We start from the raw sequence: 26,706 nt of genomic DNA, 5'->3' as shown, positions 1-26,706 counted from the left end.
TTACATGTTTAGCTCCTGTGTCCTCTCTATTTCCCCAGACACCGTCAGCTCCCTGAGCATGGGGACACGTCCTATCATGTCCATCTGTGTCCCACATCCCTAGGCTCACATGTGGCACATACTAGGTGTTTAGTAAGTGGTATGGATGCATATTATCTAGACAGTGTTCTATCCTTAGTCAGATACAGCTGGACTCTGCCTCTGTTTCTGTCCTGAGCTGTCACAGACTCTGTCCCCAGGGCAGCCTGCCCCAGGGACCCAGGACTTTCTCCTTAATATGAGAAAATCCTAAAATGCATTCCTGCAAAGGATAAGCTTTGGGGCCTGAACTTAAGAGAATGTGGATGATTTTGTAGTCAAAGTTCACCGAGATTGGTCTCAGACAATAGTTTAGCACAAAAAAAGGAAGCAGCTGATTTGGACAAGAAGTGGGAGCTGCACAGGGAGACCCAATGCTGGGGGAACAGCAGGTTTTTGTCTCACTTCCCCACAAGCCTGGGGCACTGTGTGAGCACTGAGACTGCTGTCCCACGATGCACAGTAATACTCAGCCTCGTCCTCAGCCTGGAGCCCAGTGATGGTCAGGGTGGCAGAATTGCCAGACCTGGAGCCAGAGAACCTGTCAGGGACCCCCGAGGGTCAACTGCTAGTACCATAGATGACAGTTTTAGGGGCCTTTCCTGGGAGCTATTGGATCCAGCTCACATAATTACCACACCCAATGTTGGGGCTGCTTCCAGTGCAGGAGATGGTGACCCTCTGGCCCAGGCTCCCAGACACGGAGGGCGGCTGAGTCAGCACAGACTGGGCCCAGGACCCTGCAAGGGGGAGAGACGCACAGAGGGTGATGCTGGGGTCTAGAGACAAGAGGAGGAAGCAGGGCCCCACAAGTCCTCCCAGGGCCCCTTCCCCTGCCCTGCATCCAGTCACCTGTGCAGTGAGCGAGGAGGCTGAGGAGGAGAGGGGACCAGGCCATGGTGGAGGTCATCACCGAGCCTGCCTTCTGTGCTCCCACAGCTGAGCAGAGCCTCCCCTCGTCTCTCCCTTCCCCTCTTCACCCTCTGAGAGAGGGAGGGCCTGGCCATGCAAATGAGACCCCAGCTCTCTGACCCCTCAGTGACCCTGGATCAGGTCCCTCTGCCTGAGGAAGTTGGGGATGAGCAGGCAGTGGCTCTCAGCCCCCTTGATCCTCAGAGACAGGCCATGAGTGCCCCCTAGTGTCCAGACATGGTGACCAGAGCCCATCAGACACATCTCCTCCCTCCCTACTGCTGTGTCCACTCTTCCTTGCATTAGGGCCAAGCCATATGCCCCTATATGCTACCTCCCATGACTTCAGAGCTCATATTATGCTCTACTTAGTGGCCCCAGGGTGTGTTTACCCATGTACTCCTTCTATGAGGTAGTGGGTCACAACTGACCTTATGTCTCTTATACAAATTCCTCTTAGATCAGGATCAAGTCCAGAGCACTGACACATGGCCCCTTTTTTGCAGGATTCAGGGACTTTCCTCCTATGTGCCATTTGCCTGGTTTCCAGTCTCTCCTTCCTCTGAAGTTCCCGCAGCACTGAGGAGATGGGGAGCTCTTCACCCCAGGTTGTATTTAGAAGTCCTCATGTGCATTTCTTAAAGGGTTACACACTGAAAGTCTTTGTCATCTGTCACTCTTTCCACCTGCTCATAACAACCGTTCTCCATACACTGGCCACTCCCTGTATCTGTCCTCCAAGCACATAGAGACGGGTCTGCAGGATCCCTGCCCCATGAGGCCGTGGGGGGCATGACCTCAGAGCACAAAGGCAAACCTGCCAGAAGTTCTAGGAAGAAAGGAGTGAAAGATACAGATGCTGTGGCAAGGACCTAGTGAGAGTTTATGTTTTAGTCACCAAATAGCCAACCATGTACTTTAAGTGAATGTGTGTTATTTATACAAAATTCCTTTCAGTAAGATTGATTTATACTCTAGCAATGTCACTGTGAAGATGCAGCTACAATCAGTAGTGTCCTTTCCCTAGATATGTGCTTCTTGCAGAGAGAATATCGGTGGAAAGAGTGGTTAAAAACATGGATTGAGCTATTGGAGCAAGATGGCGGAGGAGTAGGAGACCTAGATTTCATCTGGTCTCAGGAATTCAGCTGAATAGGGATCAAACCATTCTGAACACCTACAAACTCAACAGGAGATCGAAGAAGAGAGTAGCATCAACTCTCTGAACAGAGAAGCGACCACTGCCTGGAAGGTAGGACGTGCAGAGAAGTGAATCCGAGGCGATATTCGGGAGGATAGACGGCGGGGGAGGGGCCTCCGCCAGCCGCTTCTGGCAAGTGATAGAGCCGCGGAGCACAAAATCGGAACTTTTAGAAGTCGGCTCCGCTGAGGGACGTCGCTGCAGTGGCTAAGCGGGGGAGGAACCCTCGCGGGACAGTGTGGTCTCAGGACCCTCGGGGTCACAGAAAGACCAGGGGTGCCTGAGTGCACCAGAGCTCCCAGGGATCAGAGCGGGGAAGCCGGCTGCAGAGACGGAGCCGAGGCGCGGGCTCTCAGCTTGGGGTTGCCATAAACTGTGATCCGCGGCCCAGTCAGGCCACTGCTCCTCCAGCAGGGACCCAACAGGCGGCAGATCCGGGGAGACTCCCCTTCCTTCCCGGGGAGGAGCGGCGCGGGAACGCACCGCAGGGATCTGCTGGGTTTGGAGACTCCACACGGGGTTGGGTGCCAGAGATAGCAACGCTCGGTCACAGGCTGGTTGAGCACGGAGAGCGGCCGGAGACCGGGGACAAGGGAGTGACTGCTTTTCTCTGTGGGCGCACTGAGGAGCGGGGTCCCGAGTTCTCAGCAACTCCAGGTGGAGATTGGGAGGCCACCATTTCTGCCCTGGTCCTCCAAGGCTGTACCGAGAGCTTGCAGGGAACAAAAGCTCCTGAGATCAAACCCGAGCAGCTTGCTTAGCCCGGACCGACGAGGGCGGGGCAATTCAGCCTCCGGCAAAGACATTTGGAAACCACAGCAACAGGCCCCTCCCCCAGAAGATCAGCCTGAACAGCCAGCAAGCCAAGACCAAGTTTACCGATCAAGGAGAATGGGAGAACTCCAGCGATAGGGGAATACTGCACATAGAATTCATGGCTCTTTTTTTACCATGATTCATTAGTTCATCAAAGTTAATTTTTGTTAACTGTTTTTTTTTTTCTTTTTCCCTTTTTCAATCAACATCTTATCAATCTCTTTTTAAAAAAAAAAACATTTTTTATTTTTCATTTTTAGGGTCATATTTTATCCCTTCATAGTAGTTACCCTTATTTTTGGCATATATATATAAAAGTTGTTCTCTCTTTAAAATTTTGAGATACAGTTTCTTCTAACAGATAAAAATATACCCTAAATCACTAGTGTATGGCTCTGTTCTAGTCTCCTGCCTGATCACATTCTCTCCTTTTTTTCTTTTTTTTTTTAAATCTTCTTTCTTTTTTCAAACAACTTCTTATCTTATCAAGTCCTTTTATAAAATCTTTTATAATTTTCATCTTTACAGTCATCTTCTATCCCTTCATTGTATCAACCCTTATTTTGTACATATATGTCTTTCTTCCTGTAAAATTTTAGGAGGCACTTTTTCCTAACAGACCAAAATACGCCCAAAATCTAGTGTGTGGCACTGATCTATGCACTAGCCTGATCATATTTGATCACATTCTGCTTTTTTTGTATTGTTCTGTTTTTGTTTTTATCTTTTTTTCTTTTTTTTTTTCTCTTTCTTTTTTCTTTCTTTCCCTTTCTCTTCCCCTGGTTTCAGGTCTTTTCTGATTTGTATACAGTATATTTGCTGGGGACGTTGTAAACCTGTTAGCACTTTGTTCTCTCATTCATCTATTCTCCTCTGGACAAAATGACAAGACGAAAAAAATCACCTCAGCAAAAAGAACAAGAGGTAGTACCGTCAGCCAGGGACCTACTCAATACAGACATTGGTACGATGTCAGACCTAGAGTTCAGAATCATGACTTTAAAGATACTAGCTGGGCTTGAAAAAAGCGTGGAAGTTATTAGAGAAACCCTTTCTGGAGAAATAAAAGAACTAAAATCTAACCAAGTCGAAATCAAAAAGGGGGCGGAGCAAGATGGCGGAGGAGTAGGAGACCTAGATTTTGTCTGGTCTCAGGAATTCAGCTGAATAGGGATCAAACCATTCTGAACACCTACGAACTCAACAGGAGATCGAACAGGAGAGTAGCAACAACTCTCTGAACAGAGAAGCGACCACTTACTGGAAGGTAGGACGTGCGGAGAAGTGAATCTGAGGCGATATTCGGGAGGATAAACGGCGGGGGAGGGGCCTCCGCCGGCCGCTTCTGGCAAGTGCTAGAGCCGCGGAGCACAAAATCGGACCTTTTAAAAGTTGGCTCGGCGGAGGGACGTCGCTGCAGTGGCTAAGCGGGGGGTGGAATCCTCCCGGGACAGTGTGGTCTCAGGACCCTTGGGGCCACAGAGAGACCGGGGGTGCCTGAGTGCGGCAGAGCTCCCAGGTGTCGGGGGGGGGAAGCGGCTGCAGATACGGAGCAGAGTCGCGGGCTCTCAGCTCGGGGTTGCCATAAACTGTGATCTGCGGCCCAATCGGGGCACGGCTCCCCCAGCAAGGACCCAAAAAGCAGCAGATCCGGGGAGACTCCCCTTCCTTCCCGGGGAGGAGTGGTGCGGGAACGCACTGCAGGGATCTGCTGGGTTTGGAGACTCCGAGCGGGGTCGGGTGCCAGAGATAGCAACGCTCGATCACAGGCCGGGTGAGCACGGAGTGCGGCCAGAGACCGGGGACACGGGAGTGACTGCTTTTCTCTGGGGGCGCACTGAGGAGTGGGGCCCCGAGTTCTCGGCTCCTCCGGGCGGAGACTGGGAGGCCGCCATTCTCGCCCTGGTCCTCCAAAGCTGTACCGAGAGCTTGCAGGGAACAAAAGCTCCTGAGAGCAAACTGGAGCAGCTTCCTTAGCCCGGACCGACAAGGGCGGGGCAATTCCGCCTCCGGCAAAGACATTTGGAAACCACAGCAACAGGCCCCTCCCCCAGAAGATCAACACAAACAGCCAGCAAGCCAAGACCAAGTTGATCGATCAAGGAGAATAGGAGAACTCCAGCGCTAGGGGAATACTGCACATAGATTCATGGCTTCTTTTTTTTTTTTTTTTTTTTTTTTTTTTTACCATGATTCATTATTTCATCAAAGTTAATTTTTGTTGACTTTTTTTTATTTTTCTTTTTCCCTTTTTCAACCAACATCTTATAAATCCCTTTTTTTAAAAAAAAAAAAACATTTTTTTTTTTTTTCATTTTTAGAGTCATATTTTATCCCTTCATAGTAGTTATCCTTGTTTTTGGCATATATATATAAGTTGTTCTCTCTTTAAAATTTTGAGGTACAGTTTCTTCTAACAGATCAAAATATACCCTAAATCACTAGTGTATGGCTTTGTTCTAGTCTCCTGCCTGATCACATTCTCTCCCTTTTTCCTTTTTTTTTTTTTCCTTAAATCTTCTTTCTTTTTTCAAACAACTTATCTTACCAAGTCCTTTTATAAAATCTTTTATAATTTTCATCTTTACAGTCATCTTCCATCCCTTCATTGTATCAACCCTTATTTTGTACATATATGTCTTTCTTCCTTTAAAATTTTAGGAGGCACTTTTTTCTAACAGACCAAAATACGCCCAAAATCTAGTGTGTGGCACTGATCTATGCACTAGCCTGATCATATTTGATCATATTCTGCCTTTTTTGAATTGTTTTGTTTTTGTTTTTATCTTTTTTTCCTTTTTTTTTTCTTTTTCTCTTTCTTTTTTCTTTCTTTCCCTTTCTTTTCCCCTGGTTTCAGGTCTTTTCTGATTTGTATACAGTATATTTGCTGGGGACGTAGTAAACCTGTTAGCCTTTTGTTCTCTCATTCATCTATTCTCCTCTGGACAAAATGACAAGACGAAAGAAATCACCTCAGCAAAAAGAACAAGAGGTAGTACCGTCAGCCAGGGACCTACTCAATACGGACATTAGTACGATGTCGGACCTAGAGTTCAGAATCATGACTTTAAAGATACTAGCTGGGCTTGAAAAAAGCGTGGAAGTTATTAGAGAAACCCTTTCTGGAGAAATAAAAGAACTAAAATCTAACCAAATCGAAATCAAAAAGGCTATTGATGAGGTGCAATCAAAAATGGGGGCACTAAATGCTAGGATAAATGAGGCAGAAGAGAGAATCAGCGATATAGAAGACCAAATGATAGAAAATAAAGAGGCTGAGAAAAAGAGAGAGAAACAACTACAGGATCACGAGGGCAGAATTCGAGAGATAAGTGATACGATAAGACGAAACAACATTAGAATAATTGGGATCCCAGAAGAAGAAGAGAGAGAGAGAGGGGCAGAAGGTATATTGGAGCAAATTATACCAGAGAACTTCCCTAATGTGAGGAAGGAAACAGGCATTAAAATCCAGGAGGCACAGAGAACCCCTCTCAAAATCAATAAAAATAGGTCAACACCCCGACATCTAATAGTAAAACTTACGAGTCTCAGAGACAAAGAGAAAATCCTGAAAGCAGCTCGGGAGAAGAGATATGTAACCTACAATGGTAGAAACATTAGATTGGCAACAGACCTATCCACAGAGACCTGGCAGGCCAGAAAGGACTGGCAAGATATCTTCAGAGCACTAAACGAGAAAAATATGCAGCCAAGAATACTATATCCAGCTAGGCTATCATTGAAAATAGAAGGAGAGATCAAAAGCTTCCAGAACAAACAAAAACTCAAAGAATTTGCAAACACGAAACCAGCCCTCCAAGAAATATTGAGAGGGGTCCTCTAAGCAAAGAGAGAACCTAAAAGCAGCAAAGAGCAGAAACGAACACAGACAACAGACAGTTAACAGTCACCTTACAGGTAATACAATGGCAGTAAATTCATACCTTTCAATAGTTACCCTGAATGTAAATGGGCTCAATGCCCCAATCAAAAGACACAGGCTATCAGATTGGATTAAAAAACAAGACCCATCAATATGCTGTCTGCAAGAGACTCATTTTACACCCAAAGACACCCCCAGATTGAAAGTGAGGGGGTGGAAAACCATTTACCATGCTAATGGACACCAAAAGAAAGCTGGGGTGGCAATCCTTATATCAGACAAACTAGATTTTAAAACAAAGACTATAATAAGAGATGAGGAAGGACACTATATCCTACTTAAAGGGTCTATCCAACAAGAAGATCTAACAATTGTAAATATCTATGCCCCGAACATGGGAGCAGCCAATTATATAAGCCAATTAATAACAAAAGCAAAGAAACACATTGACAACAATACAATAATAGTGGGGGATTTTAACACCCCCCTGACTGAAATGGACAGATCATCTAAGCAAAAGATCAACAAGGAAATAAAGACGTTAAATGACACACTGGACCAAATGGACTTCACAGACATATTCAGAACATTCCATCCCAAAGCAACGGAATACACATTCTTCTCTAGTGCCCATGGAACATTCTCCAGAATTGATCACATCCTAGGTCACAAATCAGGTCTCAATCGGTACCAAAAGATTGGGATCATTCCCTGCATATTTTCAGACCACAATGCTTTGAAACTAGAACTCAACCACAAGAGGAAAGTCGGAAAGAACTCAAATACATGGAGGCTAAAGAGCATCCTACTAAAGAATGAATGGGTCAACCAAGAAATTAAAGAAGAATTAAAAAAATTCATGGAAACCAATGAAAATGAAAACACAACTGTTCAAAATCTTTGGGATACAGCAAAGGCAGTCCTGAGAGGAAAGTATATAGCAATACAAGCCTTTCTCAAGAAACAAGAAAGGTCCCAAATACACAACCTAACCCTACACCTAAAGGAGCTGGAGAAAGAACAGCAAACAAAGCCTAAACCCAGCAGGAGAAGAGAAATAATAAAGATCAGAGCAGAAATCAATGAAAACCAAAAGAACAGTAGAACAGATCAACGAAACTAGGAGCTGGTTCTTTGAAAGAATTAACAAGATTGATAAACCCCTGGCCAGACTGATCAAAAAGAAAAGAGAAATGACCCAAATCAACAAATCATGAATGAAAGAGGAGAGATCACAACCAACACCAAAGAAATACAAATTCTAAGAACATATTATGAGCAACTCTATGCCAGCAAATTAGATAACCTGGAAGAAATGGGTGCATTCCTAGAGATGTATCAACTACCAAAATTGAACCAGGAAGAAATAAAAAACCTGAACAGACCTATAACCACTACGGAAATTGAAACAGTCATCAAAAATCTCCCAAGAAACAAAAGCCCAGGGCCAGATGGCTTCCCAGGGGAATTCTATCAGACCTTTCAAGAAGAATTAATACCTATTCTCCTGAAACTGTTCCAAAAAATAGAAATGGAAGGGAAACTTCCAAACTCATTTTATGAGGCCAGCATTACCTTGATCCCAAAACCAGACAAAGACCCCATCAAAAAAGAGAATTACAGACCAATATCCTTGATGAACATGGATGCAAAAATTCTCACCAAAATACTAGCCAATAGGATCCAACAGTACATTAAAAGGATTATTCACCACGACCAAGTGGGATTTATTCCTGGGCTGCAAGGCTGGTTCAACATCCGCAAATCAATCAACGTGATACAATACATTAACAAAAGAAAGAACAAGAATCATATGATCCTCTCAATAGATGCAGAAAAAGCATTTGACAAAGTACAACATCCTTTCTTGATCAAAACTCTTCAGAGTATAGGGATAGAGGGTACATACCTCAATATCATAAAAGCCATCTACGAAAAACCTACAGCGAATATCATTCTCAATGGGGAAAGGCTGAGAGCTTTTCCCCTAAGGTCAGGAACGCGGCAGGGATGTCCACTCTCACCACTGCTATTCAACATAGTATTAGAAGTCCTAGCCACAGCAATCAGACAACAAAAAGAAATCAAAGGCATCCAAATCGGCAAAGAGGAAGTCAAACTCTCACTCTTTGCAGATGATATGATACTGTATGTGGAAAACCCAAAAGACTCCACCCCAAAACTGCTAGAACTCATACAGGAATTCAGTAAAGTAGCAGGATATAAAATCAATGCACAGAAATCAGTGGCATTCCTATACACCAACAACAAGACAGAAGAGAGACAAATCAAGGAGTCTATCCCATTTACAATTGCACCCAAAACCATTAGATACCTAGGAATAAATCTAACCAAAGAGGCAAAGGATCTGTACTCAGAAAACTATAAAATACTCAGGAAAGAAATTGAAGAAGACACAAAGAAATGGAAAAACGTTCCATGCTCATGGATTGGGAGAATCAACATTGTGAAGATGTCAATGCTACCTAGAGCAATCTACACATTCAATGCAATCCCCATCAAAATACCATCCACTTTTTTCAAAGAAATGGAACAAATAATCCTAAAATTTGTATGGAACCAGAAGAGACCCAGAATAGCCAGAGGAATACTGAAAAAGAAAAGCAAAGCTGGTGGCATCACAATTCCGGACTTCCAGCTCTATTACAAAGCTGTCATCATCAAGACAGTATGGTACTGGCACAAAAACAGACACATAGATCAATGGAACAGAATTGAGAGCCCAGAAATGGACCCTCAACTCTATGGTCAACTTATTTTTGACAAAGCAGGAAAGAATGTCCAATGGAAAAAAGACAGTCTCTTCAACAAATGGTGTTGGGAAAATTGGACAGCCACATGCAGAAGAATGAAACTGGACCATTTCCTTACACCACACACAAAAATAGACTCCAAATGGTTGAAAGACTTAAACGTGAGACAGGAGTCCATCCAAATCCTAAAGGAGAACACAGGTAGCAACCTTTTCGACCTTAGCCGCAGCAACTTCTTCCTAGAAACATCGCCAAAGGCACGGGAAGCCAGGGCAAAAATGAACTATTGGGATTTCATCAAGATAAAAAGCTTCTGCACAGCAAAAGAAACAGTCCACAAAACCAAAAGACAACCGACAGAATGGGAGAAAATATTTGCAAATGACGTATCAGATAAAGGGCTAGTATCCAAAATCTATAAAGAACTTATCAAACTCAACACTCAAAGAACAAATAATCCAATCAAGAAATGGGCAGAAGACATGAACAGACATTTCTCCAAAGAAGACATCCAAATGGCCAACAGGCACATGAAAAAGTGCTCAACATCGCTTGGCATCAGGGAAATCCAAATCAAAACCTCAATGAGATACCACCTCACACCCGTCAGAATGGCTAAAATTAACAAGTCAGGGAACGACAGATGTTGGCGGGGATGTGGAGAAAGGGGAACCCTCCTACACTGTTGGTGGGAATGCAAGCTGGTGCAACCCCTCTGGAAAACAGTATGGAGGTTCCTCAAACAGTTGAAATTAGAGCTACCGTTCGATCCAGCAATTGCACTACTGGGTATTTACCACAAAGATACAAATGTAGGGAACCGAAGGGGTACATGTACCCCAATGTTTATAGCAGCAATGTCCACCATAGCCAAACTGTGGAAAGAGCCAAGATGCCCATCGACAGATGAATGGATAAAGAAGGTGTGGTATATATACACAATGGAATATTATGCAGCCATCAAAAGGAATGAGATCTTGCCATTTGCAACGACGTGGATGGAACTGGAGGGTGTTATGCTGAGTGAAATAAGTCAATCAGAGAAAGACATGTATCACATGACCTCACTGATATGAGGAATTCTTAATCTCAGGAAAGAAACTGAGTGTTACTGGAGTGGTTGGGGGTGGGAGGGATGGGGTGGCTGGATGATAGATATTGGGGAGGGTATGTGCTACGGTGAGCGCTGTGAATTGTGCAAGACTGTTGAATCACAGATCTGTACTTCTGAAACAAATAATGCAACATATTTTAAGAAAAAAGAAAAAGAAGAAGATAACAGGAGAGGAAGAAAAGGGGAGTATGTCAGAGGGGGAGACGAAGCATGAGAGATGATGGACTCTGAAAAACAAACTGAGGGTTCTAGAGGGGAGGGGGGTAGGGGGATGGGTTAGCCTGGTGATGGGTATTGAGGAGGGCACGTTCTGCATGGAGCACTGGGTGTTATGAACAAACAATGAATCATGGAACACTGCACCAAAAACTAATGATGTAATATATGGTGATTAACATAACAATAAAAAAATTAAAAAAAAAAAAAAAAGAAATCAAAAAGGCTATTGAAGAGGTGCAATCAAAAATGGGGGCACTAACTGCTAGGATAAATGAGGCAGAAGAGAGAATCAGTGATGTAGAAGACCAAATGATGGAAAATAAAGAGGCTGAGAAAAAGAGGGAGAAACAACTACAGGATCACGAGAGCAGAATTCGAGAGATGAGTGATAAGATAAGACAAAACAACATTAGAATAATTGGGATCCCAGAAGAAGAAGAAAGAGAGAGAGAGGGCAGAAGGTATATTGGAGCAAATAATAGCAGAGAACTTCCCTAATGTGAGGAAGGAAACAGGCATCAAAATCCAGAAGGCACAGAGAACCCCTCTCAAAATCAATAATAATAGGTCAACACCCCAACATCTAGTAGTAAAACTTACGAGTCTCAGAGACAAAGAGAAAATCCTGAAAGCAGCTCGGGAGAAGAGATATGTAACCTACAATGGCAAAAATATTAGATTGGCAACAGACCTATCCACAGAGACCTGGAAGGCCAGAAAGGACTGGCATGATATCTTCAGAGCACTAAACGAGAAAAATATGCAGCCAAGAATACTATATCCAGCTAGGCTGTCATTGAAAATAGAAGGAGAGATAAAAAGCTTCCAGGACAAACAAAAACTAAAGGAATTTGCAAACACGAAACCAGCCCTCCAAGAAATATTGAAAGGGGTCCTCTAAGCAAAGAGAGAGCCTAAAAGCAGCAAAGATCAGAAAGGAACACAGACAACATACAGTAACAGTCACCTTACAGGCAATACAATGGCACTAAATTCATACCTTTCAATAGTTACCCTGAATGTAAATGGGCTCAATGCCCCAATCAAAAGACACAGGCTATCAGATTGGATTAAAAAACAAGACCCATCAATATGCTGTCTGCAAGAGACTCATTTTAGACCCAAAGACACCCCCAGATTGAAAGTGAGGGGGTGGAAAACCATTTACCATGCTAATGGACACCAAAAGAAAGCTGGGGTGGCAATCCTTATATCAGACAAACTAGATTGTAAAACAAAGACTGTAATAAGAGATGAGGAAGGACACTATATCCTACTCAAAGGGTCTATCCAACAAGAAGATCTAACAATTGTAAATATCTATGCCCCGAACATGGGAGCAGCCAATTATATAAGGCAATTAATAACAAAAGCAAAGAAACACATTGACAACAATACAGTAATAGTGGGGGACTTTAACACCCCCCTGACTGAAATGGACAGATCATCTAAGCAAAAGATCAACAAGGAAATAAAGACTTTAAATGACACACTGGACCAAATGGATTTCACAGACATATTCAGAACATTCCATCCCAAAGCAACGGAATACACATTCTTCTCTAGTGCCCATGGAACATTCTCCAGAATTGATCACATTCTAGGTCACAAATCAGGTCTCAACCGGTACCAAAAGATTGGGATCATTCCCTGCGTATTTTCAGACCACAATGCTTTGAAACTGGAACTCAATCACAAGAGGAAAGTCGGAAAGAACTCAAATACATGGAGGCTAAAGAGCATCCTACTAAAAAATGAATGGGTCAACCAGGAAATTAAAGAAGAATTTAAAAAATTCATGGAAACCAATGAAAATGAAAACACAACTGTCCAAAATCTTTGGGATACAGCAAAGGCAGTCATGAGAGGAAAGTATATAGCAATACAAGCCTTTCTCAAGAAACAAGAAAGGTCTCAAAAACACAACCTAACCCTACACCTAAAGGAGCTGGAGAAAGAACAGCAAAGAAAGCCTAAACCCAGCAGGAGAAGAGAAATAATAAAGATCAGAGCAGAAATCAATGAACTAGAAACCAAAAGAACAGTAGAACAGATCAACGAAACTAGGAGCTGGTTCTTTGAAAGAATTAACAAGATTGATAAATCCCTGGCCAGACTGATCAAAAGAAAAGAGAAATGACCCAAATCAACAAAATCATGAATGAAAGAGGAGAGATCACAACCATCACCAAAGAAATACAAATAATTATACGAACATATTATGAGCAACTCTATGCCAGCAAATTAGATAACCTGGAAGAAATGGGGGCATTCCTAGAGATGTATCAACTACCAAAACTGAATCAAGAAGAAATAGAAAACCTGAACAGACCTATAACCACTAAGGAAATTGAAGCAGTGATCAAAAATCTCCCAAGAAACAAAAGCCCAGGGCCAGATGGCTTCCCAGGGGAATTCTATCAGACATTTCAAGAAGAATTAATACCTATTCTCCTGAAACTGTTCCAAAAAATAGAAATGGAAGGAAAACTTCCAAACTCATTTTCTGAGGCCACCATTCCCTTGATCCCAAAACCAGACAAAGACCCATCAAAAAGGAGAATTACAGACCAATATCCTTGATGAACATGGATGCAAAAATTCTCACCAAAATACTAGCCAATAGGATCCAACAGTACATTAAAAGGATTATTCACCACGACCAAGTGGGATTTATCCCTGGGCTGCAAGGCTGGTTCAACATCCGCAAATCAATCAACGTGATACAATACATTAGCAAAAGAAAGAACAAGAATCATATGATCCTCTCAATAGCTGCAGAAAAAGCATTTGACAAAGTACAGCATCCTTTCTTGATCAAAACTCTTCAGAGTATAGGGATAGAGGGTACATACCTCAATATCATAAAAGCCATCTACGAAAAACCTACAACGAATATCATTCTCAATGGGGGAAAAGCTGAGAGCTTTTCCCCTCAGGTCAGGAACGCGGCAGGGATGTCCACTCTCACCACTGCTATTCAACATAGTATTAGAAGTCCTAGCCACAGAAATCAGACAACAAAAGAAATCAAAGGCATCCAAATCGGCAAAGAGGAAGTCAAACTCTCACTCTTTGCAGATGATATGATACTGTATGTGGAAAACCCAAAAGACTCCACCCCAAAACTGCTAGAACTCCTACAGGAATTCAGTCAAGTAGCAGGCTATAAAATCAATGCACAGAAATCAGTGGCATTCCTAGACACCAACAACAAGACAGAAGAGAGACAAATCAAGGAGTCGATCCCATTCACAATTGCACCCAAAACCATAAGATACCTAGGAATAAATTTAACCAAAGAGGCAAAGGATCTGTACTCAGAAAACTATAAAATACTCAGGAAAGAAATTGAAGAAGACACAAAGAAATGGAAAAACGTTCCATGCTCATGGATTGGGAGAACCAACATTGTGAAGATGTCAATGCTACCTAGAGCAATCTACACATTCAGTGCAATCCCCATCAAAATACCATCCACTTTTTTCAAAGAAATGGAACAAATAAGCCTAAAATTTGTATGGAACCAGAAGAGACCCCGAATAGCCAGAGGAATACTGAAAAAGAAAAGCAAAGCTGGCGGCATCACAATTCCGGACTTCCAGCTCTATTACAAAGCTGTCATCATCAAGACAGTATGGTACTGGCACAAAAACAGACACATAGATCAATGGAACAGAATCAAGAGCCCAGAAATGGACCCTCAACTCTATGGTCAACTTATCTTTGACAAAGCAGGAAAGAATGTCCAGTGGAAAAAAGACAGTCTCTTCAACAAATGGTGTTGGGAAAATTGGACAGCCACATGCAGAAGAATGAAACTGGACCATTTCCTTACACCACACACAAAAATAGACTCCAAATGGTTGAAAGACCTAAACGTGAGACAGGAGTCCATCAAAATCCTAAAGGAGAACACAGGCAGCAACCTCTTCGACCTCAGCCGCAGCAACTTCTTCCTAGAAACATTGCCAAAGGCACGGGAAGCCAGGGCAAAAATGAACTATTGGGATTTCATCAAGATAAAAAGCTTTTGCACAGCAAAAGAAATAGTCCACAAAACCAAAAGACAACCGACAGAATGGGAGAAGATATTTGCAAATGACATATCAGATAAAGGGCTAGTATCCAAAATCTATAAAGAACTTATCAAACTCAACACCCAAAGAACAAATAATCCAATCAAGAAATGGGCAGAAGGCATGAACAGACATTTTTCCAAAGAAGACATCCAAATGGCCAACAGGCACATGAAAAAGTGCTCAACATCGCTCGGCATCAGGGAAATCCAAATCAAAACCTCAATGAGATACCACCTCACACCCGTCAGAATGGCTAAAATTAACAAGTCAGGGAACGACAGATGTTGGCGGGGATGTGGAGAAAGGGGAACCCTCCTACACTGTTGGTGGGAATGCAAGCTGGTGCAACCCCTCTGGAAAACAGTATGGAGGTTCCTCAAACAGTTGAAATTAGAGCTACCATTCGATCCAGCAATTGCACTACTGGGTATTTACCCCAAAGATACAAATGTAGGGACCCGAAGGGGTACGTGCACCCCAATATTTATAGCAGCAATGCCCACAATAGCCAAACAGTGGAAAGAGCCAAGATGTCCATCGACAGATGAATGGATAAAGAAGGTGTGGTATATATACACAATGGAATATTATGCAGCCATCAAAAGGAATGAGATCTTGCCATTTGCAACGACGTGGATGGAACTGGAGGGTGTTATGCTGAGTGAAATAAGTCAATCAGAGAAAGACATGTATCATATGACCTCACTGATATGAGGAATTCTTAATCTCAGGAACAAACTGAGGGTTGCTGGAGTGTTCGGGGGTGGGAGGGATGGGGTGGCTGGGTGATAGACATTGGGGAGGGTATGTGCTATGGTGAGCACTGTGAATTGTGTAAGACTGTTGAATCACAGATCTGTACTTCTGAAACAAATAACGCAACATATTTTAAGGAAAAAGAAAAAGAAGAAGATAGCAGGAGAGGAAGAATGAAGGGGAGTAAGTCAGAGGGGGAAACGAACCAGGAAAGATGATGGACTCTGAAAAACAAACTGAGGGTTCTAGAGGGGAGGAGGGTAGGGGGATGGGTTAGCCTGGTGATAGGTATTAAAGAGGGCACATTCTGCATGGAGCACTGGGTGTTAGGACCAAACAATGAATCATGGAACACTACACCAAAACAAATGATGTAATATATGGTGATTAACATAACAATAAAAAAATTTAAAAAAAGAGAGAGAGAAAAAAACATGGATTGAAAACAGTGGAACTGGAATGCCTTCTGTTTTCAATAGAAGAGGGATTTATATACTTTTTCTAAAAAGCACTTGTTTTTACAGGACGTCCAGTCCTCCAGGTAGGAAAGGTCAACATGATGCCCAGGGAAACGCATTGAGGGGCCTGTTCCTATGAACTCAGAACCATCCCGCTGACAAAATTACCAAACACAGACAGAGCCTCTAGGACAAATGGATTTGGGGTCATAGCACTCTCTGGGGTAAGAACAGCTATGGTCCCTCAACTTGGTCCAGCCTGTTCAAGATAGAAGAGTTATTCATTCAGCCACCCATGACTAGAGAAATGAATCCCTACTCTCTAAGGCCAAATAGATCATAAATTTCTGTCAAAGTTCTTACATTTGAGTGGTGGAGAGGTGAAGATATGGGGGCCTGTGTCCTTGAGGTCACATGCCTTGAGGGTTCTAGGTTGGGACAGATGATTTTCCATCAGAGTCCAGCCTAACTGGAGGTATTACTGGAGTGACTAAGGGAGTGGCAGCCCAGTCCTGAGAGCACAGGGAGGGTGTGTCTCTTGTCCCCAAAGACCTTGAGCTCCAGGGAGCAGCACTGAGACTGCAGCCCCAGAATCAATGTATTGATCAGCCTTAGGCACTGACTGGAACCCAGAGGTGGTGGGGGTCTGAGCTGCCCATGGAAACAGAGACTCACCCTGGGATTCCTGAACATCAGCATCGTCCCAGGAGAGTGTGCATGACAGGGCGACTGCACTCAGGTGGGGGTACTGAGGACAGAAAAGTGGTTTCTCTGTCTTTCCTGAGCAGGTCAGGGGCAGGGGGCACCAAAGGAGCCTTCACAGTCTGGCACACACAAAAGTGAAGACAGCTTGTCCATGAGGGTTTGCTGAAGAGAGGGGCTAAGGGGCTGAAGATGAGGGCGCAGCCATTTTTGTGTCCATCCTCTAGAGATGCACAGAAGGCCTACAGGGAACAAACGCCACGCAGAGGAACCACTAGCATCTCACGCTGAGCCTGGCCCCCTGGCTGGGGCGGTGCAAGTCTGCCCAGGCAAAGACACTCGAGAATCAGTGCAGCAGAGCCCTCCCCCAGAAGACCAGCTGGAAGAACAGGCAAAAAAAAAAAAAAAAAAAAAAACAGAGCATACAGGACTTCAAAACTCCAGTGCTATGGGAAAATAATATGTAGAATTCAATTTTTTTTTCTAATGATTAACTTTCAGTTTAAAATTGTTCTTTTCTTTATTTTTTCCTTTTCAATTAGTTTCTTATTTTATCAACTCTCTTTTTTAAGTCTTTGTTTAACTTTCATTTTTTTACATTTACATTTTGTAGATATATTCTTCATTTTTGGCTTCATTTCACTGTATTCAATTTTATTTTTGTATGTATATAAGTTTTGTGTTCTTTACAGTTTTGGAATTTAGTGTCTTCTAACAAACAGATCTAAATACACCCAGGACCAGGTGGATCACTCTGTTTTGTCCATGTGGGAAATTATATTATTCTATATACCCCCTCCCCCCCTTTTTTGTTGTTGTTGTTGTTTCTGACCTCTTCGGATTTGCCTAGTGTGTATTTCACTTGGGTCATGGTTGATATATATATTTTTTTTATTTTGTTCACTCATTCATCCATTCTTCTCAGGGCAAATGACTAGAAGTGGGAATTCATAACAAAAGAAATAACCAGAGGTAATACTCTTTCCTGCATATCTAATCAATACAGATATAAGTAAAATGTCCCAACTGGAATTCAGGATAACAATTATAAATTCACTAGCTGGGCTTGAAAAAAAGCATAAAAGACACTAGAGAATCTCTTAGGGCAGAAATGAAATCTAATCAGGGTGAAGTGAAAAATGCTCCAAATGAGATGCTGTCTAAATTAGATTCTCTAACACCATAAGGCAGAAGAGAAAGTAAGTGACATAAAAGACAAGTTGACGGGAAGGAGAAAAGCTGAGGAAAAGAGAGGAAAACAACTAATGAACCATGAGGGGAGGCCTTTGAGAAATCAGCAATGCCATAAAATGAAACAATATTAGAATTATTGGAGTCCCTCCCCAAGGGAGAAGAAAGAGAGAGAGAGAGAGGGCCAGAAGGTATATTTGAGCAACTCATAGCTGAGAACATCCCTAATCTGGGGAAAGAAACAGGCATTCAAATCCAAGAGGAGAGAGGACACCTCCCAAAATCAGTAAAAATAGATCAACACCCTGACATATAAGAATGAAATTTGCAAATTGCAGAGATAAAGAGAAAATCCTGAAAGCAGCTAGAGACAAGAGGTTCTGAACCTACAGGGGTGGACACATTAGACTGTCAGCAAACCTATCCACAGAGACCTGGCAAGCCTGAAAGGGCTGACATGATATATTCAGGGTAATAAATGAGAAAAACATGCAGCCAAGAATACTTTATCCAGCAAGGCTGTCATTCAGAATGGAAGGAGGGAGAAAGAGCTTCCAGGACAGACAGAAACTGAGAGAATATGTGACCACTAAACCTGTCCCACTAGAAATATCAAGGGTAATTCTGTAAGCCAAGAGAGAGCTCAAAAGTAACATAAAAAAGAAAGAAACAGAGACAATCTGCAGAAACAGGGACTTTATAGGTAATTCAATAGCACTAAATTCACATCTTTTAATAGTTATTCTGAATGTAAATAGGCTAAATGCTCCAATGAAAAGACACAGGGTATCAGATTGGATAAAAAAGCAAGACCCATCCATATGCTGTCTACACAAAAGTCATTTTAGATCTGAAATCACCTCCAGATTGAATGTGAGAGGGTGGAGAACTATTTAATATGCTAGTGGACATCAAAAGAAAGTTGTGATAGCAATGCACATATCACACAAATTAGATTCTAAACCAAAGCCTGTAGTAAGGTTTGAAGAGGGACACTATATCATATGTAAAGGTTCTATCCAACAAGATCTAACAATTATAAATATTTATGCTCCTGAATTGGGAGCGGCCAATAATATCAGCCAATTAATAATCAAATTAAAGAAACACTTTGATACTAATACAATAATATCAGGGGGGCTTCAACACTCCACTGACAGCAATGTGTAGATCATCTGAGCAGAAGATCAACAAGGGAACAAGCGTGTTGAAAGAAACACTGGACCAGATGGACTTCACAGATATATACAGAGCATTCAATCCTAAAGCAACAGAATACACATTCCTCCCAAGTGCACATGGGACATTCTCCAGAACAGATCACAAACTGGGTCACAAATCAGGTCTCAACCAAAACCTAAAATTTGGGATTATTCCCTGCATATTTTCAGACCACAATGCTTTGTAACTTGAGCTCAAACACAAGAGGAAATTTGGAAGGAACTACAATACTTGGGGTTAAAGAGCATCCTACGAAAGAATGAATGGGTCAGTGAGAAAATTAAAGAATAATTTTTAAAATCATGGAAACTAATGAAAATAAAAAAAGGAAACTATTCAAAACCTTTGGGATACAGTAAAGGTGGTCCTAAAATGGAAGTACATAGCAATACAAGTTTCTCTCAAAAAATTAGAAACATCTCAAATACACAAGCTAAATGTACACCTGAAGGACCTGGAGAAAAAACAGCAAATAAAGCCTAAACTAAGCAGAAGAGAAATAATAAAGATCAGAGAAGAACTCAGTGAAATAGAAATCAGAAGAACAGTAGAACAGATCAATGATTCTAGAAGCTCTTTCTTTGAAAGAGTTAATAAGATCAAAAAACTCTAACCAGACTTACCAAAAAGAAAAGAGAGGGGACCCAAGTTAATAAAATCATGAATTAAAGAGAGATCATGACCAAAATCGAGGAAATACAAACAATTTTAAGAACACATTATGAGCAACTATAGGCCAACAAATTAGGAAGTCTGGAAGAAATGGATGCATTCCTGGAAACTTATAAACTGCCAAAATTGAAACAGGAAGAAGTAGAAAATCTGAATAGACCTATAACCAGCAAGGAGACTGAAAGAGTACTCAAATATCTGGAAAAACAAGAGTCCAGGGCCAGATGGCTTCCCAGGGGAATTCTACCAAACATTTAAAGAAGAATTAAGACCTATTCTTCTGAAGCTGTTTCAAAAAAATAGAAATGGAAGGAAAACTTCCAAACTCGTTCTTTGAGGCCAAGATTACCTTGAGCCCAAAACCAGACAAAGACCCCATCAAAAATGAGAATTACAGACCAATATCCCTGATGAACATGGATGCCAAAATTTTTACCAAGATACTAGCCAATAGAATCCAACAGTACATTAAAAGAATTATTCAGCACAACCAAGTGGGATTTATTCCTTGCCTGCAAAGGTGGTGCAATATTTGCAAATCAATCAATGTGATACATCACATTAATAAAAGAAAGGACAAGAACCATATGATCCTCTCAAATGATGCAAAAAAAAAAAGCGCATTTAACAAAATACTGTGTCCTTTATTGATTAAAACTCTCTACGGTGTAGGGATAGAGGGAACATACCTCGATACTATAAAATCCATCTATGAAAAGCCCAGAGCGAATAACATTCTCAATGGGGAACAACTGAGAGCTTTTCCCAAAGGTCAGGAACGCGACAGGGATGCCCACTCCACCACTGTTGTTCAACATCACACTAGAAGTTAAACCCCAGCAATCAGACAACAAAAACAAATAAAAGGCATTTATTTCACAACGCAGAGTGCTAACCACTATACGATCACGGCCAAAGGCATTTATTTCAGCAAAGAAGAAGCCAAACTCTCACTCTTCACAGATGACATGCTACTTTATGTGGAAAACCCAAAAGTTTCCACCCCAAAATTGCTAGAACTCATACTGGAATTCAGCAACGTGGCATGTTATAAAATCAGTGCACAGAAATCAGATGCACTTCTATGCACTAACAGTGTGACTGAGAAAAGAGAAATTAATGAATTTATCCCATTTACAATTGCATCGAAAGACATAAGATACCTAGAAATAAAACTAACCAAAGAGGTAAAGGATCTGTACTCTAGAAACTACAGAACACTTATGAAAGAAACTGAGGAAGACACAAACAGATGGAAAAACATTTTATGCTCATGGATTGGAAGAATAAATATTGTTAAAATGTCTATGCTACCCAGGCAATCTACACATTCAATGCAATCCCTATCAAAATACAATCGGCATTTTTCACAGAGCTGGAACAAGCAATCTTAAAATTTGTATGGAACCAGAAAAGACCCTGAAGAGCCAGTGTGTTGAAAAAGAAAACCAAAGTGGGGGCCTCACAATACCTGACTTCAAGCTATATTACAAGGTTGTGATCATCAAGACAGTATGGTACTGGCACAAAAACAGACACATAGATCAATGGTATAGAATAGTGACCCCAGAAATGGACCCTCAACTCTATGGTCAACTAATCTTCGACAAAGCAGGCAAGCATATCTAATGGGAAAAGGACAGTCTCTTCAATAAATGGTGCTGGGAAAATTGGACATCCACATGCAGAAGAATGAAACTGGACCTATTACTTACACCATACACAAAGATAAACTCTAAATGGATGAAAGACCTAAATATGATACAGGAATCCATCAAAATCCTAGGGGAGAACACAGGCAGCAATGTCTTCCAACTCAGCCATAACAACTTCTTGCTAGACATGTCTCTAAAGGCAAGGGAAACAAAAGCAAAAACGAACTATCAGGACTTCAAGTTAAAAAGCTTCTGCACAGCAAAGGAAACAGTCAACAAATCTAAAAGGCAACTTAGAAAATGGGAGAAAATATTTGGAAATGACATTACAGATAAAGGGCTGGTATCCAAGATCTATAAAAAACTTCTGAAACTCAACGCCCAAAAAACAACCCAGTTAAGAAATGGGCAGAAGACATGAAAAGACACTTCTCCAAGGAAAACATACAAATGACTAACGGACACATGAAAAAAATGGTCAACATAAATTAACCATCAGGGAAATACAAATCAATACCACAATGAAATACCACCTTACACCAGTTAGAATGACAAAAATTAATGAGACAGGAAACAACAAATGTTGGCAAGGATGTGGAGAAATGGGAACCCTCTTACACTCTTGGTGGAAATGCAAGCTCATACAGCCACTCTGGAAAACAATATGGGGGTTCTTCAAGACATTAACAATAGAGCTACCCTATAACCCAGCAATGGCACTACTAGGTATTTATGCCAAAGATACAGATGTAGTGAAAGGAAGGGGCACCCTCACCCCAGTGTTCATAGCAGCAATGTCCACGGTAGCCAAACTGTGGAAGGAGCCAAGATGTCCCTCAACAGGTGAATGGAGAAAGAAGATGTGGTTCATATATAAAATGGAATATTACTCAGCCATCAGAAAGGATGAATATGTACCATTTGCATTGACATGGATGGAACTGGTGGGGATAATTCTAAGTGAAATAAGTCAATCAGAGAGACAACTATCATAAGGTTTCACCCATATACGGAATATAAGGAATAGTGAAGAGAACCATAGGGGAAAGGAGAGTAAACTGAATGGGAAGAAATCAGAGAGGGAGACAAACCATGAGAGACTCTGGGCTCCAAGAAAAAAAACTGAGGGTTACAGAAAGGAGAGGTTTGGGGAGATGGGGTAAATGGGTGATGGGTATTAAGGAGGGTATGTGTTGTGATGAGCACTGGGTGTTATATGCAACTAATGAATCGTTGAACACTACATCAAAAAAAGATAAATATAAGAAAATAATAAATAAATAAATAAATAAATAAATGTACTTCTGCATTTGCTTTCAACCACAGGCATATTTTAAAGAAATTAAGAGGTGAAAAAGTCTCTTTAGCCAGATCTGTACCCTTCCTGTTGGTTTTCACAAATTTCTCATGTTCTGACTTCCCTTCTGGTGTCACGCCCTTTCAACCAAAGATCTGCCTGTGGGATTTTTGTTCTTAAAGAAAATCCACTAGGGATGAATTCTCTTGGTTGGCCTTCCTATGAGAATATGGTAAATTTGCTCTCATTCCTGAAGAATATATTCTCTAGGTGTAGGTTCCTGAACTGACCCTTCTTTCATCACTAATGACACCAATGACCCTTGAACAACATGGGTTTGAGTTACACAACTCCACTGATACATGGGGTTTGGTCATTAATATCAACAATACTCTAAATGTGTTTTCTCTTCCTTATGATTTTCTTCATAACATTTTCTTTTCTCTATCTTACTTTATTGTAAGAATACAGTATATGAGACATATAACATACAAAACAGGTGTTAATTGACTGTCCATGTTATTGGTAAGGATTCAGGTCAACAGTAAGCTATTAGCAGTTACATTTGGGGTGAATGTTAAAATTCCACCAAGTAATTTTGAAGATCTAACCGGCTTTATCAAAAGAAGTGTGAATTGTGCAGCACTATCTAGCAAGTAGAGGGCAGCTGCACTGCATTGTACAAAATGGAAGTTTTATATAGAAGGGGAGCAGGTGCAAGAAAGTTATTAACAAAAGAAAAGGGTTGTTCCAGACAAGGCCATGTTCTAGGGGGTAAAGCAGGGTGTCTTTTCATGCAGAGGAAAAATCATTCCTTGGGGACTGGAGAGGACCCTAAGGCAGCCTCCCTGGCATGGACTGGAAACTTCCTGGTGAACTGGTGAAGACTATATTTTGGGGGGTGATTGAAACTATTGAGTGGATACTAAGCACCAGTTTGGGAACTCAGTCTAAGGGACACGATTTTGGCTGCGTGTGTGTGTGCTTGTGTTTCTTTTAATAGGAATCAAATGCCATATGTGGATTTTCGACGGTGGGTTGGGTAAGCACCCCTAACCCCTGTGTTGTTCAAGAGTGAACTCTATTTTCTTACAGAGGCCTGGCATCTGTGGTTTCTGATTAAAAACAGAAAAAGTATAGTCATTTCATTTTTGTTCCATTAGCTACAACATTTCATTTTCTTCTGATTTCATTTTTTTTCTCTGTCTTTTGGTCTCAGCACTGTATCATTATTTATCTGGAGATGACTTTCCTTACGTCTATCCTGTGCTGGGTTCTCTGGGTTTCATAAATCTGTAAATTATGTCTTTCATCGAGTTTTCAGCATACATACATACACACACACACACACACACACACACACACACTTTTTCCTACCTAGCATGCTAATCCTTTTCCTCAAGGACTATTATATTATATTGTATTGTGTTGTGTTGTGTTGTATTCTGTTGTGCTGTGTTGTAGTGTATTGTATTTAGATGTGGCAGAAATAGCTGGCCTCACCCTCAGGCTGGAGCTAATAGGTGGAGAAGGCCATGGAACCAAACCTGGAGCCTGGGAACTGGGTTAGGACACATGAAAGTCCATCACTGCTCTCCTAAGTCACAACACTGTGGCTCAGATTGAAAACCCCTGGTACTAGTTGCCATGGTAACCCTCAAGGCTACAGCTGCTCCCCTGGCAGGAGATCACCTGGGGGATCTAATAAACTCCACTGACTGCTGGTAATTCTGTCAGCGCTGAGGAATCTCTGCCCCCTGATATCCCACAGTCCCACCCCTTCACCAGGGCTTGAAAAGTCCCACTTGGGATGAGAAGAGAGGAAGACGTAAGTCGGTTCCTGCAGGACCAGAGGAGCCCACCCATGGTGTTTCCGATGGTCCTGAATACAATCAGCAGTAGAAAAGTCACATTTATGGGACTCACTTCCCCCACCTTCCCAGGAGCAGGCTCAGTGTTTTCCCAGCAATGGTGGAACCTCCCCTCTACCCTCCCATGACCCGCAAGAGGTTTGCTGGCTTCAGGCTCCAAGTCCTCCCCTCCCTATGCCTAACACTCTTCTCCTGGACGTCACAACTGAAGGTTCAGATGCCCAGCAAGTGTGCCAGCTTATCACCTTGCCTGTGTCTTTACATAGCCTCTCACATCTTATACCTTGTCCCTGGGACACAGTGAGCTTCAACCAGCTCTGAGCGCAGGAGCCTGGGGAGGGAAGAGAAGGTCTCCGCTCTGACCCACAGAAGAGCACAGACCATGTGGTGGAGGACTGTCCACCTGCTGAGATCCCCAGGCTCTGACCAAGAGCTTAGGAAAAGATGATTTGCCTTTTGAAAGAGGAAAAAAAGACAGCTCAACAGTCTCAGATTTATGCACCATAGACCTCCAGGCAGTTTCTGCACCATAAATTTTTTGTTGTTTTTTGTTGTTGTTGTTTTTATTTTTCCTGAGGTTTCTGAAATGTTGAACAGAAAACTGGAAGAAGATACAAGTGACCTGGAAGCTACTTGGAAGTATGGTCAGTGTACATTCAAGTTATTTTTTTAATGTTTAATTTTTTACTTAAATAAATAAGTGATTCATCAGTCTTATATAACACCCAGTGCTCATTACATCATGTGCCCTCCTTAATGTCCATCACCCAGTTACCCCATCCCTCACCCCTCGCCCCTTCAGCAACCCTCAGTTTTGTTTCCTATCAGTGAGAGTCTCCTATAGTTTGTATACCTCTCTGATTTCATCTTGTTTTTCTCCTTTCTTCGCCTATGGATCCTCTGTTTTGTTTCTTATATTCCCCATATCAGTGAGATCATATAATTGTCTTTCTATGATTGACATATTTTGCTTAGGATAATACCCCCTAGTTCCATCCATGTCATTGCAAATGGAAAGACTTCATTTTTTTTTTGATGTCTGAGTAATATTCCATTGTATATATGAACCACATCTTTATCCACTCATCTGTCAGTGGACATCTGGGCTCTTACCATAGTTTGGATATTGTGGATATTGCTGTTATACACATTGGGGTGCAGGTGCCCCTTCTTTTCACTACATTTCTATCTTTGGGGTAAATCCCTAGTAGTGCAATGGCTGGGTCGTAGGCCAGCTCTATTTTCAACTACAGTCAGAGTCCAGGTCCCTGAGCAAGTGAGGTATTTGTTCCACTTCCCCATCGGTGTGCGTCACCATAAGCAGCATTCTTGTGCCAGATTACAGAGTAATAATCAGCCTCATCTCAGGCTGCAGCCCCTAGATGCGCAGAAGCCCCGCATTGGCCGAGGCGTCTTTGGAGCCCGAGAAGCGGCCGGGGACCCCGGAGCCCTGGTGCTTATCGGAGTCTGAGGAGAACCTCAGTAGACACCGGGGAGGGCTCCCTGGCTGCTGCTGGATCCAGTAGATGTTAGAGACGCCCACACCGATGTCCCTGCTCAGGGTGCAGGTGAGTCTGGCTGTCGTTCCCGGAGATGCTCAGAGGGAGGGCGGCCAGGTCAGCAGGGGCTGGGACAGGGAGCCTGCAAACGCACACATTCTTAATGAGCTGGGGCTACTTGGCAGCTGATAAGGGGTTAGATCAGGGTGGGTGACAGCTTGGGGCACTTCCCTGCTCCTCCAAAGCTTGTCCCTACCTGTGCATTGAGAGAGGATCAGGAGCAGGAGAGGGGTCCAGTCCAT

General features: G+C 42.3%; 1 gene segment (V, D, J or C); it reads right to left on the bottom strand.

Annotated features, from left to right (window-relative positions):
* LOC113912346 lies at nt 1–26,706 on the bottom strand. The segment is given in 4 exon segments: nt 1–99; nt 484–575; nt 26,286–26,546; nt 26,661–26,706. Coding segments are annotated over 4 exon segments (498 nt in total).

This window comes from Zalophus californianus, chromosome 14 (genome assembly GCF_009762305.2).
Source record: "Zalophus californianus isolate mZalCal1 chromosome 14, mZalCal1.pri.v2, whole genome shotgun sequence".
Lineage (NCBI taxonomy): Eukaryota > Metazoa > Chordata > Mammalia > Carnivora > Otariidae > Zalophus > Zalophus californianus.
The sequence above is the reverse complement of the archived record's forward strand: the minus strand, read 5'-3'. Positions and strand labels throughout refer to the sequence as shown.